This window comes from Rhinoderma darwinii, chromosome 1, assembly GCF_050947455.1.
Source record: "Rhinoderma darwinii isolate aRhiDar2 chromosome 1, aRhiDar2.hap1, whole genome shotgun sequence".
In the NCBI taxonomy this organism is placed as follows: domain Eukaryota; kingdom Metazoa; phylum Chordata; class Amphibia; order Anura; family Rhinodermatidae; genus Rhinoderma; species Rhinoderma darwinii.
The window spans coordinates 262868608-262889965 of record NC_134687.1 but is presented as its reverse complement, the minus strand read 5'-3'; the positions used below and the strand labels follow the sequence as shown (position 1 = coordinate 262889965).

General features: G+C 43.4%; 1 protein-coding gene across 3 annotated transcripts in view; it reads right to left on the bottom strand.

The window, feature by feature from the left end:
* Positions 1-21358, bottom strand: part of MPND (MPN domain containing) — a 197385-nt gene that overhangs the window by 44253 nt on the left and 131774 nt on the right. For 2 of the 3 annotated variants that reach the window (XM_075863851.1, XM_075863856.1), the window contains exons 9-11: positions 17404-17572; positions 17246-17316; positions 15713-15802 (exon numbers count right to left, since the gene is read on the bottom strand). In XM_075863851.1, the coding sequence (XP_075719966.1) occupies positions 15713-15802; positions 17246-17316; positions 17404-17572 (330 nt within the window). The remainder of the gene's footprint in view (positions 1-15712; positions 15803-17245; positions 17317-17403; positions 17573-21358) is intronic. The other variant, XM_075863858.1, reaches the window with a different exon arrangement.

Below are 21358 nucleotides of genomic sequence, written 5' to 3'. Positions count from 1 at the left end.
AGCAGGCATGACCGGTGGCACAACACGACTCCAACGGTCTCAGGCACAGGAACAAAGGTAGCACGGGATACAGGTAGCAGGGTACGGGAAACAGTGGGAACAGCAAAACACTAAGGGACCATCTGTAAGACTAACACGGGTAAACACAAAAACGCTCAGGCAATGAATGAAAGGGCAGAGCCCTTTTTATAGTCCAGGGTGATCATGGGCTAATTACAGATTTTCCTCATGTGTGTGCACTGGCCCTTTAAGGCCGGGGGCGTGAGCATGCACCCTACGGGAACTAGTGCAGCGATGCGGAAGTGAGTGCCGGCATCTCAGGAGGGAGATGCCGCTCGGCACTCACTTGTACATGGCAGCGGCCGTCGGGGAGCAGGTAAGCACGACGGTCCGTAGCTGTGAACATTACAACAGGTACTGTAGTTCTAAAAACTTTCATTGACTGTAGTTTGTCCAGCTGCTAGCTACTCTGCTACGGCGGAGCAGCCTAGTGGGTCCGCATACCCCCAGAGCCGTGATACTACACCTACTCTCCAGGGCTGGGTCCTTCGTTATGTTGAGAGACTCTAAGGTAATTTGGGGACTGCTGATAAAAAATTTTAACCTGTCATATAGATAATCGGGGTTCCTGAATATAGTGGAATATTTGCAACTTAGAGGGTATTGAGATAATAGAGGCTGGGCAAAGAGGTGGGCACAAAAAGGCAGTTGCAAAAGTTCAGATTTAATCGATGAGCAGGCCAAAAAATTTAAAACGTTCACCCAAGTTAGGGACCAATAGGATCTTGAACATGGATACTTTTTGCAGTACATGCAAATAGAACATATAATGAAAAAGGAGGGAGGTTTGCAAAGGCTCTTGGTAACCAACCAAAAAAACTTCTTATGCATGACAAGAGGTATGCAGGGTAGCCCATCAATTGCATTTATCAGGCGGAGACTGATAATAAAAGAAGACAATAGATAATTAAAGAATATAATACAAAATTGTCAAAGAGATTTGGGCACCCAGCTCTCGGAGGTGGAAATTGAGGAACGATTGTTTAAAGGTTGGTCACAAACAAGTAAGGTTACATCATCTGAAAAGCTAAGGGAAATGCAATGGAAGACGGAATCTAGACATTTAATATGCCATATGAAAATTACATCTTTAATTACATACGACACTGTCCAAAATGTGGCGAAGCCAATGAAGGGCTAGTACACTGTTTATGGTCATGCGCTGCAATTAGGAGACTATGGTTCTCGGCAGAAAATTATATGAGATATGTATTAAATAATTATATAAGATTGGACGAGCGGATTTGTATGCTCCAGTATGCCTCAGGTGAAACAGATCGTCATTTGTCACATCTGGTTCAGATAATGCCACTCTCGGTAAAAAAAATTATCCTAGCAGAATGGGTATCCACAAATATACTATCCATGGTTCAGGTTAGGAGGTACTGGATAAAATTACTATTTCTGCAGTGGGTAGACAAAAATAAACAAATAAAAAAACTTAGAAGGATGGATAAGAAAATGGCACCCAATAATGTTAAGAATACTATCTAATATAGAGCTTCAGGAGATTAAGGTTACATTCACACGAGCGTATCAGATTCACGCGAGTGAAAAATGCACGTGAATCTGGTCCGTGTGCGTTGCGTTATGCATCAGTGTGCTTTGGGAGTGGCATGCATTTTTCACGCACTCGCAAAGCACATCTTTTTTTTTTCAATGGAATTGATTCGCAAATCACGCACAGCACACGCATGTGAATCCGTGTGCTGTGCGTGATTTTCACGCACCCATTGATTGGGCTCGTGGGTGCGTGAAAAACGCACCAATATAGGACATGCAGTGAGTTTCACGCAACGGACACACGCTGCGTGAAAACTCCTGCATGTGAGAATGGCCCCATTGAAATCAATGGGTCACTGTGCTGTGCGTGATTTTGACGCACAGCACACGGAAGAGTTTTATGCTCGTCTGAATGAGCCCTTATGGAACTTATTGATAAAAGGGGGGGGGGCGAAAAGGTGGGAGGATTATGGGTAAATTGTACTAGTTAAATGTTGTTATTAAAAGAAAACCTATATGATTTCACCTGTGAATGGAATATGTTTTATATAGATGGAAAATCAAATAAAGTTTTTAAATAAAAGAAAATACATCCTCCAAGAGCAACTTCTCACCAACGATCAAGGAGCAATTTGGTGATGAACAATGCTTTTTCCAGCATAATGGAGCACCATGTCACAAAGTAAGACTAATAACTAAGGCCCCATGCACAGTGTTAGGTCCGTGATATACAGTCCGTAGGTTGGCCGCATGTCCCGGACCGAGCACAGTGCAGGGAGCCGGGCTCGGTCCGGGACATGCAGCCGACCTGCGGACCGTATATCACGGACCGAACATGGTCGTGTGCATGGGGCCTAAGTGGCTCGGTGAACAAAAGATTACAATTTTGAGCCCATGGCCAGGAAACTCCCCAGATCTCAATCTCATTGAGAACCTGTGTTCAATCCTCAAAAAGCGGATGCACAAAGAAAAACACTTTTCTGATTGCTGTTGTAATACAAGGGCCAGTTGGAGAGAGCTTTTTTGACTGCGCATACTATTGCATTGGCTCGGGATGCCTCTCTTTGTATATACAGTGGCATCCATAGGCTACCATCTTAAAAAAAGATATACTGAGCGGATCCGGTTTAGTCTTCTAAATTATTCCATACTGAATAATGTATGTAATGGTAGAGCAACTTCAGAACAAAGGCACAAACAAATGAGACAAAACTGAGTCCTGCATCCCAGCTATAAAGAAAGAAGTTAGCAATGTGGTTCGTGGCTCGGAGCTGCATGCAATAATTACAAAATATTAAATATAAAATAAAAACTCTGCAAAAATCAGCATTGCTCGTTACATAGTTACATAGTTAGTACGGCTGAAAAAAGACACATGTCCATCAAGTTCAACCAAGGAAAGGGAAAAGGGAAGGAAAAATTTCTACACATAGGAGCTAATATTTTTTTGTTCTAGGAAATTATCTAATCCTTTTTTAAAGCCATCTACTGTCCCTGCTGTGACCAGCTCCTGTGGTAGGCTATTCCATAGATTCACAGTTCTCACGGTAAAGAAGCCTTGTCGCCTCTGCAGCTTGAACCTTTTTTTCTCCAGACGGAGGGAGTGCCCCCTTGTTTTTTGAGGGGGTTTTACAAGGAACAGGATTTCACCATATTTTTTGTATGTGCCATTAATATATTTATATAAGTTAATCATGTCCCCCCTTAGTTGTCTTTTTTCAAGGCTAAATAGGTTTAATTCTTTCAATCTTTCCTCATAACTTAAATTTTCCATGCCCCTAATTAGCTTTGTTGCTCTTCTTTGTATTTTTCCCAACTCCAGGGCATCCTTTCTATGAACTGGAGCCCAGAACTGAACTGCATATTCTAGATGAGGCCTCACTAATGCTTTGTAAAGTGGTAATATTACATCCCTGTCCTGCGAGTCCATGCCTCTTTTAATACACGACAATATCCTGCTGGCCTTTGAAGCAGCTGATTGACATTGCATGCTGTTATTGAGTTTATGATTTACAAGTACACCCAGATCCTTCTCAACAAGTGAATCCGCTAGTGTAGCTCTCCCTAGGACATATGATGCATGCAGGTTGTTGGTACCCAGATGCATAACTTTACATTTATCTACATTAAACTTCATCTGCCAAGTGGACGCCCAAACACTTAGTTTGTTTAAATCTGCCTGCAATTCATGAACATCTTCCATAGACTGAACTATATTACATAGCTTGGTGTCATCTGCAAAAATAGAAATAGTGCTATTAATCCCATCTTCTATATCATTAATAAATAAGTTGAATAATAGTGGTCCCAGCACTGAACCCTGGGGTACACCACTTATAACCGGGGACCATTCAGAGTAGGAATCATTGACCACAACTCTCTGGATACGGTCCTTGAGCCAATTCTCAATCCAATTACAAACTATATTTTCTAAACCTATAGTCCTTAATTTACCCATTAGGCGTCTATGGGGGACAGTGTCAAATGCCTTTGCAAAGTCCAAAAACACTAAATCCACAGCGGCCCCTCTGTCTAGGCTTTTGCTCACCTCTTCATAAAAACAGATTAGGTTAGTTTGACAACTTCTGTCCTTAGTAAAACCGTGCTGGCTGTCACTTATAATGCTATTTATTGTCACATAATCCTGTATATAGTCCCTCAATAGCCCCTCAAACATTTTCCCCACGATGGATGTTAAGCTTACTGGTCTATAATTACCTGGGGAAGACCTAGAGCCCTTTTTGAAAATAGGCACCACATTTGCGCTGCGCCAGTCCCTTGGCACTATACCAGTCACTAGAGATTCTCTGAATATTATGAAAAGGGGGACAGAAATAACTGAACTAAGCTCCTTAAGGACTCTAGGGTGTAACCCATCTGGTCCCGGGGCCTTGTGCACATTTATTTTATTTAATTTAGCTTGGACCATATCTACATTCATCCAATTCAGTATATCAACTGATATATTAACAGCACTGGCAGCGGCTACATCAGCTGCTCTTTCTTCTGTTGTATATACAGAGCTAAAGAACCCATTTAGTAACTCTGCCTTCTCTTGATCCCCTGTGATCAACTCCCCATTACCATTATCTAGGGGTCCTACATGTTCAGACCTTGGCTTTTTAGCATTTATATGAATTATAAGAATTTTTTGGGATTTGTTTTACTATCCTTGGCCACCTGCCTTTCCTTTTGTATTTTGCTAATTTTATTACATTTTTACAGATTTTATTAAGCTCTTTATATTTTACAAAGGCTACAGCTGTACCCTCAGATTTGTATTTTTTAAATGCCCGTTTTTTGTCGTGTATTGCCCCTTTCACAGAAGGTGTAAGCCATGTGGGGTTTAATTTGAGTCGTTTATACTTGTTACCTATAGGAATAAATTTTGCACTATAATAACTCAAAGTAGATGTGAAAATCTCCCATTTATCATTTGTTCCATTATTTGACATTAGTTCTTCCCAGTCCATATCCTGAATTGCAACCCTCATCCTGGGGAAATTGGCTTTCTTAAAATTAAGTGTTTTTGCCCTCCCAGCCTGCGTTTGTTTTTTACAGTATAGGTAAAATGTAACTATATTATGATCACTGTTACCGAGGTTTTCACGAACATTGACATTCCCAACAAGATCTGCATTATTAGAAATGACCAGATCCAACAGAGCTTCACCTCTAGTCGGGTCTTCCACAAACTGGCCCATAAAATTTTCCTGCAACAGGTTGAGGAAATGTCTCCCCTTTGCAGTTGAAGCTGAACCATGACACCAATTAATATCCCGGAAATTAAAATCTCCCATTATCACTACAGTACCCGCCTGTGCAGCCTGCTCCATATGTTTATATAGCTGAACTTCCATCTCCTCAGTTATATTGGGGGGTCTATAGATTACACCAAAAGTAATTTTTTCAGTGTTTACCTCCCTTTCTAGTTCCACCCACAAGGTTTCAACCTCCTCACAGTATTCACCCACTATTGTCTCTTTCACACTCGCCTTCATATCACTTCTCACATACAGACATACACCACCACCTTTCCTATTTGTCCTGTCTTTCCGAAACAGTGTAAAACCCTGTAGATTTACAGCCCAGTCATGTGAAGAGTCCAGCCATGTTTCAGAAACACCAACTATATCTATATTTTCTTCCAGTATCAAGGCCTCCAGCTCCCCCATTTTGCTTGCTAGACTTCTGGCATTTGTGAACATACACTTTAACTTGCCTGTCAGTTTTAGTCGTTAATAGTTACTTTAAAGAGGCTCTGTCACCAGATTTTGCAACCCCTATCTGCTATGCAATGTAGATTACTGTAACGTTTTTATTTTTTAAAAACGAGCATTTTTGGCCAAGTTATGACCATTTTTGTAGTTATGCAAATGAGGCTTGCAAAAGTCCAAGTGGGTGTGTTTAAAAGTAAAAGTCCAAGTGGGCGTGTATTATCTGCGTACATCGGGGCGTTTTTAATACTTTTACTAGCTGGGCGTTCTGATGAGAAATATCATCCACTTCTCTTCAGAACGCCCAGCTTCTGCCAGATCACGCTGTGACGTCACTCACAGGTCCTGCATCGTGTCAGACGAGCGAGGACACATCGGCACCAGAGGCTACAGTTGATTCTGCAGCAGCATCAGCGTTTGCAGGAAAGTAGCTACATCGACTTACCTGCTAACGCCGATGCTGCTGCAGAATCAACTGAAGCCTCTGGTGCCGATGTGTCCTCGCTCGTCTGACACGATGCAGGACCTGTGAGTGACGTCACAGCGTGATCTGGCAGAAGCTGGGCGTTCTGAAGAGAAGTGGATGATACTTCTCGTCAGAGCGCCTAGCTAGTAAAAGTATTAAAAACGCCCCGATGTACGCACATAATACACGCCCACTTGGACTTTTACTTTTAAACACACCCACTTGGACTTTTGAAAGCCTCATTTGCATAACTACAAAAATGGTCATAACTTGGCCAAAAATGCTCGTTTTTTAAAAATAAAAACGTTACTGTAATCTACATTGCAGCGCCGATCTGCTGCAATAGCAGATAGGGGTTGCAAAATCTGGTGACAGAGCCTGTTTAACAAGCCTTACGAATGCTGCAATAGGGTACTTTCCAGTACAACAGTACAATTAAGCCTCGCTTTTCCAGCTGCTTTCTCTCCGCTATGGCATCTATCAGAAGTGCACGCTCTCCTTCATCCAGCTCTGCGGACAGGGCGTGTTTACCATTTTGCACTGCGGGTGCAGTGCCTAGGGCGTCCAGCCGGGGGGGGGATGGAGGATCGTATTTTTTTTATTAAAAACTTAACTCGTGACCTGACCGGCCAGTGGTCAGGTAACACACAGGGCAGGGTGGGGGGTGTGCGCTTCACCAGCGCTCCTTAGTCTGTAACACACGCCCACTATAAATGAATTGGCCAGAGCAGCTGTGGCCAATCCGAGAACAGTGGGCCTCTCTTCGACTCAGAAGCACTGTAGGGGGAGCGGATGGCAGAGCAGGACAAGAGGGCATCGCAGCAGGTTCAGGTAAGTAGTACTACATGTTTAATGTAATGTAATGTAGTGTTGGGTTGCACGATGCATCGATACTATTTCGATACCGTGCACCCTCAAACGGTTAAATACCGTGAATTAATGTATTGCAATACTAAGCTGTACGACCGCACAGCTTAGTATTGTATACATGAATGTAGTTAGAGTGGGGCTGCGGCTGTGTAATCCAGCCATTGCCCCACTCCTGACAAGTGTGTGCGCGCGATCAGCATGAGGTGATGCGGCCGATGCTGCACTATTGAGCGCCGGCACTGAAGACAGTGAACAAGGAGGGCGCACTGAAAAACCCCCATGTTCTCTGTCTTCAGGGACGATGCCGCCGCTCATAAGTGCAGTGCCAGCTGCATCACCTCATGCTGTCCGCGCACACATACTTGTCAGGAGCGATGTAGAAAAGGTATATGGCCCTGTGATTATGTAATGACGGGGTAGGGAGACAGACAGGTGAGCGCTAATCTACCCGCCACTCAGTCCCTGCCTACTTGCAACGACCCGTCCTAGGCAACGGCGTACAACTGGGCGACGGTCCCTATGCTCACTATGTGCACGACAGACAAACAGACACGGGTACACAGAAACAAAGGGAAATGGGGCAGTTGCCCACTGCAACCCCGTGAGCAACAAGAGTAGTGAACGAGCCGAGTCAAACCAGGAGTGTACGAGGTACCAAACACAGAGCAGGAGAGTAGTCAGTGAACGAGCCGAGTCAATATGAAGCAGAGGGCAAAGTACAAGCAGCAGCAGCAGAGCAAGAAAACAGAATCACAGGCAAAGGAGGAGCAGGAAATGCAGGTATAAATAGACAGAGGGCGGGAGCTAGCTCCGTCTGGCCAGGCTGTGATAGGCTCTCCCACTCCTAAGCCTGCCAGACTGATTGGTAGATGAAGGAGTCACTCTACCAGACTTAGGAGCAGGTGCAGACTGACTAACCATGGGCGTCGACACAGAAGCTGTGTCTGGCAGATCCTTTACAGTACCCCCCCCTTTTATGAGGGGCCCCTGTACCCTTTCTAGGTGGACCTGGCTTATTGGGGAACCGAAGATGGAACCTCCTGATCAATACTCCAGCGTGAACATCCCAGGCGGGTACCCAAGTTCTCTCCTGAGGGCCGTATCCTCTCCAATGGACTAGGTACTGGAGGGAGCCTTGGACCATCCTGCTGTCCACAATCTTGGCCACCTCGAATTCTACCCCTTCAGGGGTGAGAACAGGGACCGGAGGTTTCCTCGAGGGAGCCAAGGACGGGGAGCAGCGTTTAAGGATGGAGGCATGAAACACGTCGAGTATTCGAAAAAACGGTCGTAACTCCAGTCGGAAGGAGACAGGGTTAAGGACTTCAATGACCTTGTACGGCCCTATATACCGGGGAGCAAATTTTTGTTGACTGGACTTTAAGGCACAAATTTTTTGAAGATAGCCACAACAGATCCCCGACCACAAACAAGGGGTTAGCAGAACATCTTCTATCTGCCTGAGTTTTTTGTATGCTCTTGGACGCCTCTAGGTTCTTCTGAACCTGGGCCCAGACTGTGCACAGTTCCCGATGAACGACATCTACCTCAGGATTGTTGGAACCACCAGGTGAAACGGAGGAGAACCGTGGATTAAACCCAAAATTGCAGAAAAATGGGGAGACCCCTGAAGAGTTACTGACCCGGTTATTAAGGGAAAATTCGGCGAGGGAAATGAAGGAGACCCAATCATATTGACAGTCAGAGATATAACACCTTAAATATTGTTCTAGAGACTGATTAGTCCTCTCAGTTTGGCCATTAGTTTCAGGATGGAAGGCTGAGGAGAAGGACAGATCAATCTCCAACTTTTTACAGAAGGCTCTCCAAAACCATGAAACAAATTGTACCCCTCTGTCAGAAACAATATTGACAGGAACCCCATGGAGACGCAGGATGTGTTTGACAAACAAGGTAACTAACGTCTTAGCATTGGGTAGTTTCTTGGGGAGCACAAAGGGGCACATCTTACTGAAGCGGTCTACTACAACCCACACCACCGACTTGCCTTGAGATGGAGGCAAATCGGTGATAAAATCCATGGAGATATGGGTCCAAGGTCTCTGGGGATTGGGCACAGAACGTAGTAAGCCCGCTGGTCGGGACCTGGGAGTCTTGGACCTAGCACAAATTTCACAAGCGGCGACGTAGGCCTTAACGTCTTTAAGCAACCCAGGCCACCAATAGTTTCTGGCAATAAGATGCTTGGTACCCAGAATGCCTGGATGGCCAGATAGTAGTGCAGAGTCATGATTTTCCCTGAGTACCCTTAGCCGGAATTGCAGGGGAACAAACAACTTGTTCTCAGGAAGGTTCCCGGGAGCTGAACCTTGATCAGCCGCAATTTCGGAGACTAAGTCAGAATCAACAGAGGAAATGATTATACCTGGGGGCAAAACTCAAGCAGGATCTTCCTCTGAAGGAGGACTGGCCATGAAGCTACGCGACAGTGCATCAGCCTTAATATTTTTAGACCCAGCCATATAGGTGACCAAAAAGTTGAAGCTAGTAAAAAAGAACGCCCATCGAGCTTGTCTCGGGTTTAGCCTCCAGGCAGATTCTAGGAAAACCAGATTCTTGTGGTCGGTAAGGACCGTTACCTGGTGCCTCGCCCCCTCCAGGAAGTGGCGCCACTCTTCAAATGGCCATTTAATGGCTAAGAGTTCGCGGTTGCCAATATCATAGTTACTCTCAGTGGGCGAGAACTTCCTGGAGAAGTGCCGGGGTAATATACTGGCATATAGATATATGCCAGTACATTAAAAGGGTATTCCGGTTACAACACGTTACCCCCTATCCGTAGGGTAGGGGGTAACTTGCTGATTGATGGGTCTCTGACAGCTGGGACCTCCACAGTTTCCGAGAACAAACAGGGTCCCGTACCCCTCGTTTGAAACGAGGGGCAGGTCGCTCATGCGTACTGCCGCTCCATTCATTCTCTATGGCAGTGCCGGAAATAGCCGAATGCTGTACTCGCCTATCTCCGGCACTCCCATAGAGAATGAATGGAGCGGCAGTGCACATGAGCGACCTGCTGCTTGGTTCTAACAAGGGGTACGGGTCCCCTGTTATCGTAAATGGAGGGGGTCCCAGCTGTCGGGCACCCACCGATGAGAAAGTTACTCCTTACCCTACGGATAGGCGGTAAATTGTTGTAATACCCCATTAAAGTTTAAAAATACCAAAAGTAAAAATAATGTAATGTTAAATAAAAAAACTAATTAAAAAAATACACACCCAATTTTTTTTACAACGAACCATAAAATAAAAGTCTCATTACAAAAAATATACACACATTCAGTATTGTCGCGACCGTAATAACCTGCACAACAAATTTATAGCGTCATTTATGATGTGTACAGTATAAAAAAAAACAAAAAAAAAATACCTCCATGTGCCTCTGATTAATAGTAATAACCCCATCATGTACCTCACACATTAACCTAATGTTGTCTATTATGACTGAGAAACACGATGGGGTTAATTACTATTAATATGAGGCACATGGAGGTTCAAAATTCATCACACCACGTGCCTCACATCAGAAAATGGAAGAACTTTTTTATTATTGTTGGCAAAGTATCATTTTGGTATGGAGAATCGCACTACTACACAAAGTATTGGTATCGAAGTCCAAATTCTGGTATCGTGACAAACCTAATGTAATGTACTGTCTTCAATTGTATCCGTGTCCTTAGGAAGCGGATAAAATTGAAAGCGCAGGTGAAGCAAGGGAACCATTAGTTCCCTTCCTCATCATTCAACGCTTTCTTGTGATGCGGCCTGCCGTCGTTCCGCTGGAGCAGGCCTGATCAGAAAAGACCAGGCCTGCATCAACGGAAACTTTATTGCTGAGCCCCGCCTACGCTAGTAACCCCTAGTGCAGGATACCTTTGTATCCGAAGGCGTCCTCACACTAGGTTTATAGTGGCACACGCACCCGAGATGCGCCAAAATTCTGGTGCATCTTGGATGATCCTGTGTCACTTACAAGACTTAGTAAACTAAGCAGTGACAACTCTAAGCTGTCATTGGTTAGTTTACATCACGTGGTGGGCGGTCACCTAAGTTCATTGTCCTACTTTTAAAAGTAGATAACCTGGGAGCACGAGTTGTAAATGAACCAATGACAGCTAGGAGCTGTCACATTTTATTTAACTGTCACAGACCCAATAGTTTTGGTTTTTTACTTATTAATGTCACAAATGTTTATTTTCGTGCTTTTTTCTACAGGTTTGGTCAGTGGACTACGTCGGATTCGAGGACTACTTCGATGACTGTCTTTTTATTTTCAATAAATTGGTCAACGAGGGTTGTGTAGGGGGTTTTATTTAAATTAAATATTTTTTATGTTTCCGTTTTTCTTTTTTAATTATATTACTACTGCCTTAGTAATGGTGGCAGTCTGATAGACAGCATCCATTACTAAGGTGGGGCTTAGTGTTAGCTGGTGCAGAGGCTAACACTAATCCCCTAAACCCCCTCATTATTACCCCGGTACCAACCGCCACCAGGGGTGCCGGGAAGAGCCAGGTACAATCCAGTACCTGACCATCTGAAGTGATGGTCGGGCACTGGGGCAGCAGCAGGCTGGTATTATTAGGTTGGGAAAGCCCAAAAACAATGGGCTTTCACACCCTGGTAATGCTAGGCAGCTGCTGCTATGTTGTATCTGGCTGGTTATGAAAAAACAACTTTTTCATAACCAGCTAGATACAATAATGCAGCTGCCGCCTAGCATTACCAGAGTGGGAAGGGACATTGTTTTTGGACTTTCCCAGGCTAATAATACCAGCTTGCATCTACCTCAGTACTCAACCATCACTTCAGATGGTCGGGTACTGGATTGTACCCAGCTCTTTCTAGCACCCCTGGTGGCGGTGGGTACCAGGGTAATAATGGGTGGGGTTAGTGTTAGCCTCTTCATCGGCTAACACTAAGCCCCCCCTTAGTAATGGACGCGGTCTTTCAGACAGCTGCCATTACTAAGGCAGCGGTAATGAAGTAAAAAAAAAAACAACTACAGAGAAAATCCCACACAACCCTCGTTAACCATTTTATTGAAAATAAAAATGCAGTCATCAAAGTAGTCCTCGAATCCGACGTAGTCCAACAACCGAACCTGTAAAAAAAAAAACATACAAAAAACAAACACATTAGTTAGGGTATGTTCACAAGCTTAATAAAAAACTTCTAAAAATACAGAGCTGTTTTCAAGGGAAAACAGCTCCTGATTTTCAGTCGTTTTTTAATCAAACTCGCGTTTTTCGCGGCATTTTCTACGGCCGTTTTTGAAGCTATTTTTCTATTGAGTCAATGAAAAACGGCTCCAAAAAGGGCTCAAGAAGTGACATGCACTTCTTTTTCGGGGGCGATTTTTAACGCGGCCGTTTTTAAAAACAATGCCCCGTCGGAACAGAACGCAGTTTTTCCCATTCAAATCAATGGGCAGATGTTTGGAGGTGTTCTGCTTCCGATTTTTCGTCTGTTTTTCGGCGATTTATGGCCCGTAAAACGTCCGAAAATTAGCCGTGTGAACATACCCGAACACTAATAACTAAAAAAGCAAAAGGATTATTATACTTACCTTCCTCGGTCTGTGACAGTAAACTAAGAAGTGACAGCTCTAAGCTGTCATTTTGTTAGTTGACATCACATGGTCCCAGGTTACCTCCGTTCATTGGCTTACTTTTAAAAGTAGGACGTTGTACTGAGGTAACCGTCAGGGAGTTTTTTTGCTCCAGTCGGGAAGTGTTTTTTTTCCCTAAAAAATAGTGTTAATGGGGTAGCACTGAGTGTAAAGGATCTGCCAGGCACTTCTGTGTATACGCCCATGGGTAATCAGTCTGCACCTGGTTCTATGTCTCTGAGACTAGGAGTGCTGGAAGATTGAGTCAGTCTCAGAGACATAGAACCAGGTGCAGACTGATTACCCATGGGCGTATACACAGAAGTGCCTGGCAGATCCTTTACACTGAGCATTTATTTTAGGGTAAATCCGTAGCGTAATACAGTAGCAGTAGAGTATATATATTTGAACAAATCTCATCCATACGCTGCGCAAATAACCCACCGAAAAACCGTTCATAATTTGACCTGCGGTGCGTTTTTTTAAATCCGCAGCATGTCAATTTATCGCTGATTTTCTGTTGCTGGGTTTCCCTATTGAATTAAATCGGGAAGTAAAACCCGCAAAAATTAGCAAATGTTGCGCAAAAGCTGCGTTATCGGGGGCATCACCCCTAAAAGTGCCTAGGGCAGCACAAACTCTAAATACAGTCCTGTCTGTGGATAGTGCGGTTGTTCAAATTTCCTCCTAAACAGAAGACTGAAGGAAAAACAGCTGATCCTTGGATCCTCTGGGAAGCGGATAGATGGTTTTCTTTGCTCCAAAGGAATTTGCAGTGAGAGAAAAGCAAAAAAAACACTGGGTGGAAACAGATTACACAGTTAGGCTGGGTTCACACGACCACATTAACGTCCGTAATGGACGGACGTATTTCGGCCGGAAGTCCCGGACCGAACTCAGTGCAGGGAGCCGGGCTCCTAGCATCATAGTTATGTACGATGCTAGGGGTCCCTGCCTCTCCGTGGAACTACTGTCCCGTACTGAAAACATGATTACAGTACGGGACAGTTGTCCTGCAGAGAGGCAGGGACTCCTAGCATCGTACATAACTATGATGCTAGGAGCCCGGCTCCCTGCACTGAGTTCGGTCCGGGACTTCTGGCCAAAATACGTCCGTCCATTAAGGACGTTAATGTGCTCGTGTGAACCCAGCCTTAGATGCGCTGCATTTATTTTAAAGCTTCCAAAATGATTTCTTGGATAAAAGCATATCGGTCTGACTTGCAGCCTACATCAAGCTATGTCGACGGAAGACTAGTTATTGCTCGTTGAATGCAACGATTGCAAAACGTAAAAACTGCTTGGTAATAGGCTGGTCACTAAGGCGTTAAACATTGAGCAAGAGCTAAATTGTTTTATTTTAAAATAGTTGTTATATATGTTTTTATGCTTGTAAATGTGTATTTGAAACATTGTGACCTTTTCGACCCGGAAGTTAATTCTGCCACGGGTTTATAAAGTATTAGTCCTCAGTATTATGTCCCCGATAAAGTAGGAATAGGCGAAACTAGTCGGACGTATACACTGAGGATCAATTGATGTAGGCTGCAAGTCAGACCGATATGCTTTTATCCAAGAAATCAATTTGTAAGTTTTAAAATAAATGCAGGCCATCTAACTGCTTAATCTGTTTCCACACAGTGTTTTTTTTTTTTGCTTTTCTCCCACTGCAAATTCCTTTGGAGCAAAGAAAACCATCTATCCGCTTCCCAGAGGATCCAATGATCAGTTGTTTGTACTTTAGTCTTCTGATTAAGAGGAAAATTGAACAGTACTATCTGCAGAGCTGGATGAAGGAGAGCGTGCGCTTCTGACAGACGCCGAAGTGGCGAGAAATCAGCTGGAAAAGGGAGGCAGAATTGTACTGGACAGTACACTATTGCAGCATTCGTAAGGCTACTGAAAAGTAACTATTAGAGCAGTGCTAAATTATTCCATACTTTTTTTTTCGCAGTATGCCAACATACAATGGCCAGATGGAAGCCAAAAGGACACATTTTTAGCCTTCATCAGGCTAATGTCACCCAGTGGAAACGTTTACATTTATTTCAGAAGCTTTCCTGGCATACACGTTAAACGTAGGGAAAGAACGTGATGTGAATGGGGCCTTACGTTCATAACTACCATTATTCCCACCATAAGCATTGTTAACACAGCAGTCTATAGCATCGTATTGAGCTTTCTACATAGAGATGTTTCATGGACATATTGAAGAAGCCTCGCATATAAAATAATAAACTTAATTAGCGTTTTCAAAACCTGTCCTGAAGGAACCCCAACAGGATTTCCCAAAGAGAAAATTCATGCGCTAATTTTTTTTTTGTGAAGCTAATTAAATCACCTAAATCATTCTCAAAATGAGACCTATTGGGGTTTCTTTAGGACTGGTTTGAGAAAAAAAAATCTAGAGAACCTGACAAACGGGTCTCAAGCATCCTTTTATTGTAAGAATGTTATAAACACCTGGAAACATGTTTTGATCTTAGAATGTAAATCTCAGTTCATTGTTTTAAATCATACTAAGGGTATATGAACATGCAAAATCAAGGGTATATGCAGACACGTTTTTTACGTCCGTTTTTGAAGCTGTTTTTCTATAGAGTCAATGAAAAGCGGCTCCAAAAACGGCTCAAGAAGTGACATGCACTACTTTTTTGGGGGCGTTTTTCTACGCGGTCGTTTTTAAAAACGGGCGTGTAAAAAAACTCCGTCGGAACAGAATGACGTTTTTCCCATTGAAATGAATGGGCAGATGTTTGGAGGCGTTCTGATTCTGATTATTCAGCCGTTTACGGCCCCAAAAACGGCCAAAAATAAGCCGTGTGAACATACCCTTACAGTGCTCTCTAAGGCTCTGTTAACACTAGCATTGTGGTTTCCGTTTATAACTAAAACCATGACGCATTGTCTAATCTAGGAGTGATACCAACAAGCCTAAAGTTCCCTATTGACTCCCTGAGTCTTTACCATGTCGTGCAAGATGTCATTGGTTAGAAAGCTGTCCTGTATATATGTCACTTCAACCTCCATAGGAATTCCATAATCATTTGGACGGTGCTGAAATAGAAGATTTAAAAATCTATTAATAAAAAATCACTACAAGCAACCTACACTCCTCAACATTGAAATTGCAAAACCAAGAAGGAAAAGTTTGGGATTTGTAGAAATCACACGATCGATAGACAAGTTAATGATATGCAAATGAGAAAAAAAATTTAAACAAAATATTCCAAAGATCTTGATTTATTCAGTTTTGAGTGTCACACACAGAAATACATGCACTTACAAGCCTTGGCATGCGATCAATGAGGTTATTAATAGTTGTCTGAGGAATGTTATGCTACGCTAAATGCACTTGGGCATGCAAATTTAAAAAATTGGCTGCTGGCAGCTCCCTTTGCAATTGCCGACCAATGACATCCCAGATGTGCTAGATGGGAGACAAGTCCGGATACACTGCAGGCCATGGTAGCACCTTTAAGCCACACAGTAGCACGTGCTCACAGTAGCACGAGCAACATGCGACCTGGCGTTCTGTTGGAAAACGGCTTCTGGGATACTTTGGAGAAATGGCCGTAGCACTGGTTCCACGACCAAATCAATGTAACGCCTAACTGTTAGTGTACCTGAAATGAAGACTAGAGGTACATTATGCAAACGCAGATCATCATCTCGGGAGTAGGAGCAATGTGACGTTCCCTTGTGAAGGCCTCTTCATGATGTTCCCCACGTGGTCCCCAGACCAGTTTCTGGCTATTATTGCATCCGAGACAAAAGCGGGTCTAATCGCTGAAAAGAATAAACCTCCATTTAAGACTCCATTGCCGTCTTGCTGTTCACCATGATTTGAGGACGGTGGCGGGTGGTCAATGGAACACCTGTAGCTGGACATCTTGCTCGTAACCCAATGTTGTGCAAACACCTTCTGATGGTTTGTGTCGACACAAGTTGCCGCCCTAGGCTTGGGATGTGACGTCCAATTTCATTTGCAATACAGAATGGATCACTAGCGCCATTCTTCCAATCACACGATCCGTCCGTGCAGAGGTTCGACTCCTCACACTTCTTGATATAATTTCCGTTCGTTGTTGCTCTCCCAACCTACAGGACACAGTGCTGTCATTTTGGCCTAGATGCGTAGCAATCTGCGGGAGTGATAAACCGAGGTCTCTCAGTTCAAGGATTCTATCCCTCTCAGTTTGCGATGAGTGGCGATAACTGGCACATCGATGAACAGGAGGCATCACACACCACTTGATCTATTTTTGAGGTTTGATTTGGGTAAAAAACTTTGCTTCCAATCTGGCTTTTATGCCCCTTCCACATGCCACAGTTTGGAGATAGGTGCTTGAAAATTTGATCATTTGCAGATCTTAGTGACACCTGCTATTTCCTCGCTTTGCATAACCTCAACATTGAAATTGCTGCACCAAGAAAATAAGGAGTGTATAAAGCAGTGAATGGGAAAAATTGGGTTTATAAAATAGGTTTATAACTAACCTCTGCTGGAGGCATAACCCAAAATGGACAAATTGTAGACTGGTCTCCGTGGTTTCCACGGAAGTACGGGGCTAATTGAAAAGGAGGAAATAGCTATCAAAGAAACAGTAATCTTCAAGTGGCATGATTTGATGAGACAAATGAGGGAAATTTCTTACCACATATCAAGCCCAAACATGGCTGGAAACTGTTGTCTGAGCCCTGCAGTTTTAGCTGATAATCCATCTGAGACTCTATGTCCTGCAGGGATGGCAGTGCAGGACTAAAGGGATGACTATGATACCAGCCAACCAAAGACAGTCCACGTAGGAAGAGATTATGATAGATCTGCTTGGAAAGAGACTTTTATTGAATAAACAGAATGGGAATAGAAATAAATGAAGGTGATGTAGGAAACTGGAAATGTATATACTAATTATGCAAGACTCTTAGGCCTCATGCACACGGCCGTGCCGGTAATCCCAGGCTGCGATTACGGGAACAACCGGTGACGGCCGCGGACGGCCTCCCACATTCTTGGCCAGTGCTCTCATACAAAGTATGGAAGCACGGCCCGTAAAGTGCAAAAGAATGGACATGTCCTATCTTTTACGGTACACTTCTACGACCCGGACACCTTCCCGTATATATATGCGGGAGGTGTGCGTGGTCAATAGAAGTGAATGGGTCTGTAATTACGATCCGCAATTAAGGACAATTTTTCCGTCGTGTTCATGGGGCCTTATTGGTATCCTAAGAAAAAGAACGTCTTCACAAAATCTAATTAGTAATTTACAATGTATTCCTTGCTTCTTTATTTATGTAGTGTAATACTGTACATTGATATCCACAGGGGTATTTCTGGTGCCCATCATTAAAAGGATCTGCAAAAGTAGCATTTAACCCTTTCCCTGCCAATGATGTAGCACAGGCCAGATTGCAGATAGAGATGCGATCTTGGTCTTGTTTTGAAACAAGACGTGCTCACAGCGTGCAGGCACTTCAGATGATCCCAGGGCGAGGGGTAACATGAACTTTTGTTCATGGTAACCCCTTTTATCAATCACAGAGCAGACTTGCTACCTGACTGTCACATAAGGGGTTTCTTTTCTTTTCCAGAAAAGGAGTAAGTAGATAGGCAGTAGCTCATCTAATCACCCCTCTGCGTATAATTAGACCGTTTATTGACTCCAGGACCCGGACGTTCGAATTGCGGCGTCAAATAATTTGCACATACTATAGCATAAAATCTGATGACTACTTCTATAGCTATACCCGTTAGACGCTACAGGCAGAGCGATAACAATTAACACTAGAGAGTAATGTCTTCTACATTCCTGACTGATTAAAAAGATTTCTGTCAGTGATCGTTTCCAACTAGTTTCACACAAAAAAAATGTATCCGTTAATGTGTTAGATTAGGTTTAGGGATTTGTGATGATTAATTAAAGGGTAACTAAACGTTCAACAAACTTCTGACATGTCATAAGTTTTGATTGGTGGGGGTCCGAGCACTGACACCCACACCAATAGCTAAAACGAAGCGGTAGAAGCGCTAGTGTGAGCGCTCAGCCGATTTGTTTCTGTTCTGCTTTTTCCGGAAAGCCAATGAGTACGGGCTCATAGACTTTCTTCGCTTCGTTTTAGCGATTGGTGGGGATCTCAGTGCTCGGACCCCCACCAATCAAAACTTCTGACATGTCACTAGGACATGTCAGAAGTTTGTTCTATGTTTAGTTACACTTTAAGGTAAATTCATATAGGGGGATGGAAACGTATATACCTATAAAAGCCGCATTTTTATTTGAATACAAAAATTTGTATGTATTCCTCCGGTTTTGGAATTTTTTTAGCCCCTGTGAATGAGCTGCAAGTTAAGAGACTGCAAACGAGATTTTGCGGAGCAAGTGTTAAGTAAAGTGGGATTTTGCAGATAAGTGTATAGTTAACCCCTTGAAGTCCAAGCCATTTTTTTATTTTTGTTTTTCACTCCCTGCCTTCTAAGAGCCATAACTTTTTTAATTTTCCATCAATGGAGTGGTGTGAGGGCTTATTTTTAGTGGGAGGAGTTGTAGTTTCTACTGGCACTGTTTAAAGTACCATATAATGTACTGTGAATTGGAAAAAAAAATCTTTGTGGGGTGTAAGTGTAAAAAACCTGTGATTCCTCCATTTTCTTTTGGGTTTAGTTTTTAAATCTTTCATCGTGCGTCAAAAACAATAATTTAACTTTATTCTGCTGGTCAATACGATTACGTTGATACCAAATTGATCTAGTTCTCTTAATGTTTTACTCCTTTTACAAAGAAAAACCTAAACTATAAAAAAAATTATTTGTGTCACCCCATTCTGTAGGCCAGAACTTTTTTATTTCTTTTTCGATTGAGCGGTATGAGGGCTTATTTTTTTGTGGCACAAGCTGTGGTTTTCATTAGCACCATTTTTTGGTTTATAAGTCTTTTTGATGACTTTTTATTAAAAAAAATTTGATCGCTAAGTTGACCAAAAAACTGCGATTCTGGTGTTTTATATTGTACAAGTGGGCGTGTATTGTGTGTGTACATCTGGGCGTTTTTACTTGTTTTACTAGCTGGGCGTTGTGAATAGAAGTGTATGATGCTGACGAATCAGCATCATCCACTTCTCTTCGTTAACACCCAGCTTCTGGCAGTGCACAGACACACAGCGTGTTCTCCAGAGATCACGCTGTGACGTCACTTCCTGCCCCAGGTCCTGCATCGTGTCGGACGAGCGAGGACACATCGGCACCAGGCGACAGAGGCTACAGTTGATTCTGCAGTAGCATCGGCGTTTGCAGGTAAGTCGATGTAGCCTCTGTCGCCTGGTGCCGATGTGTCCTCGCTCGTCCGACACGATGCAGGACCTGGGGCAGGAAGTGACGTCACAGCGTGATCTCTGGAGAACACGCTGTGTGTCTGTGCACTGCCAGAAGCTGGGTGTTAACGAAGAGAAGTGGATGATGCTGATTCGTCAGCATCATACACTTCTATTCACAACGCCCAGCTAGTAAAACAAGTAAAAACGCCCAGATGTACACACACAATACACGCCCACTTGTACAGAACTTTAAACACGCCCAGTTGTACTTAAGAAAGGCTCATTTGCATAAATATAAAAATGCTCATAACTTGGCCAAAAATGCTCGTTTTTGAAAAAAAAACAAAAAACTTTACTGTAATCTACATTGCAGCGCCGATCTGCTGCAATAGGAGATGGGGGTTTGAAAATCTGGTGACAGAGCCTCTTTAAGTTTTCATATTTTTTTCACTACTAAAAACTTTATTTAACTTTTTTTTTTTACACATTTCTTTAGTTCCCCTAGGGGACTTGAACCAGCGATCGTTAAATCGCTGGTACAATACACTGCAATACTAATGTATTGCAGGGTATAGTTCTTTTTACAGGCTTCATGGGCAGGGCTTAACAGAGGCAGACTGAAGGCAGTCCTGGGAGCCTTCATTAGGCCCCTGGGCTGCCATATCAACCATTGGCGACCCTCAATCGCGCTATGTGTCCGCCGATGCGCTGTCGGACGTCAAATGCTCTGGTCGTGATTGACCACAGCATTTGAGGGGTTAAACGGCCAGGAACAGCACGATCGCTGTTCCTGGCCGTTACTCCCGGGTGTCGGCTGTAAAACACAGCCGACACTCGCAGCGGATGGAGCGCGCTCAGCCTGTGAGTGCGCTCCATACTTCTACCCCTGCACCATGATGTGCTGATATGTCATGGTGCGTCAAGGGGTTAACCATTAATACCGAAGCTATGTTAAAGATGCTCTGTCACCAGTTTATAACTGCCCTATTTCCTACCTAATCTAATAGGCGCTTTATTGTAGATACTTACTGGTTTTTTTTTAAATACTTTTATTTTTGACCAAGTTATGAACATTTTAAGATTTATGCAAATTTGTTCTTATTTGTTTTTACTTTTCACCGAGTAGGCGTTGTAAAGAAAAGTGTATGACGCTGACCAATCTCCGTCATACACTTCTCTTCATTCCAGCCCAGCTTGATCCACAGCACAGCGTGATCTCGCGAGATCACGCTGTGACGTCACTTCCTCCCGGAAGAGTGAACAGACATCGCCTCCACCCGTGCCAGAACGTTTATT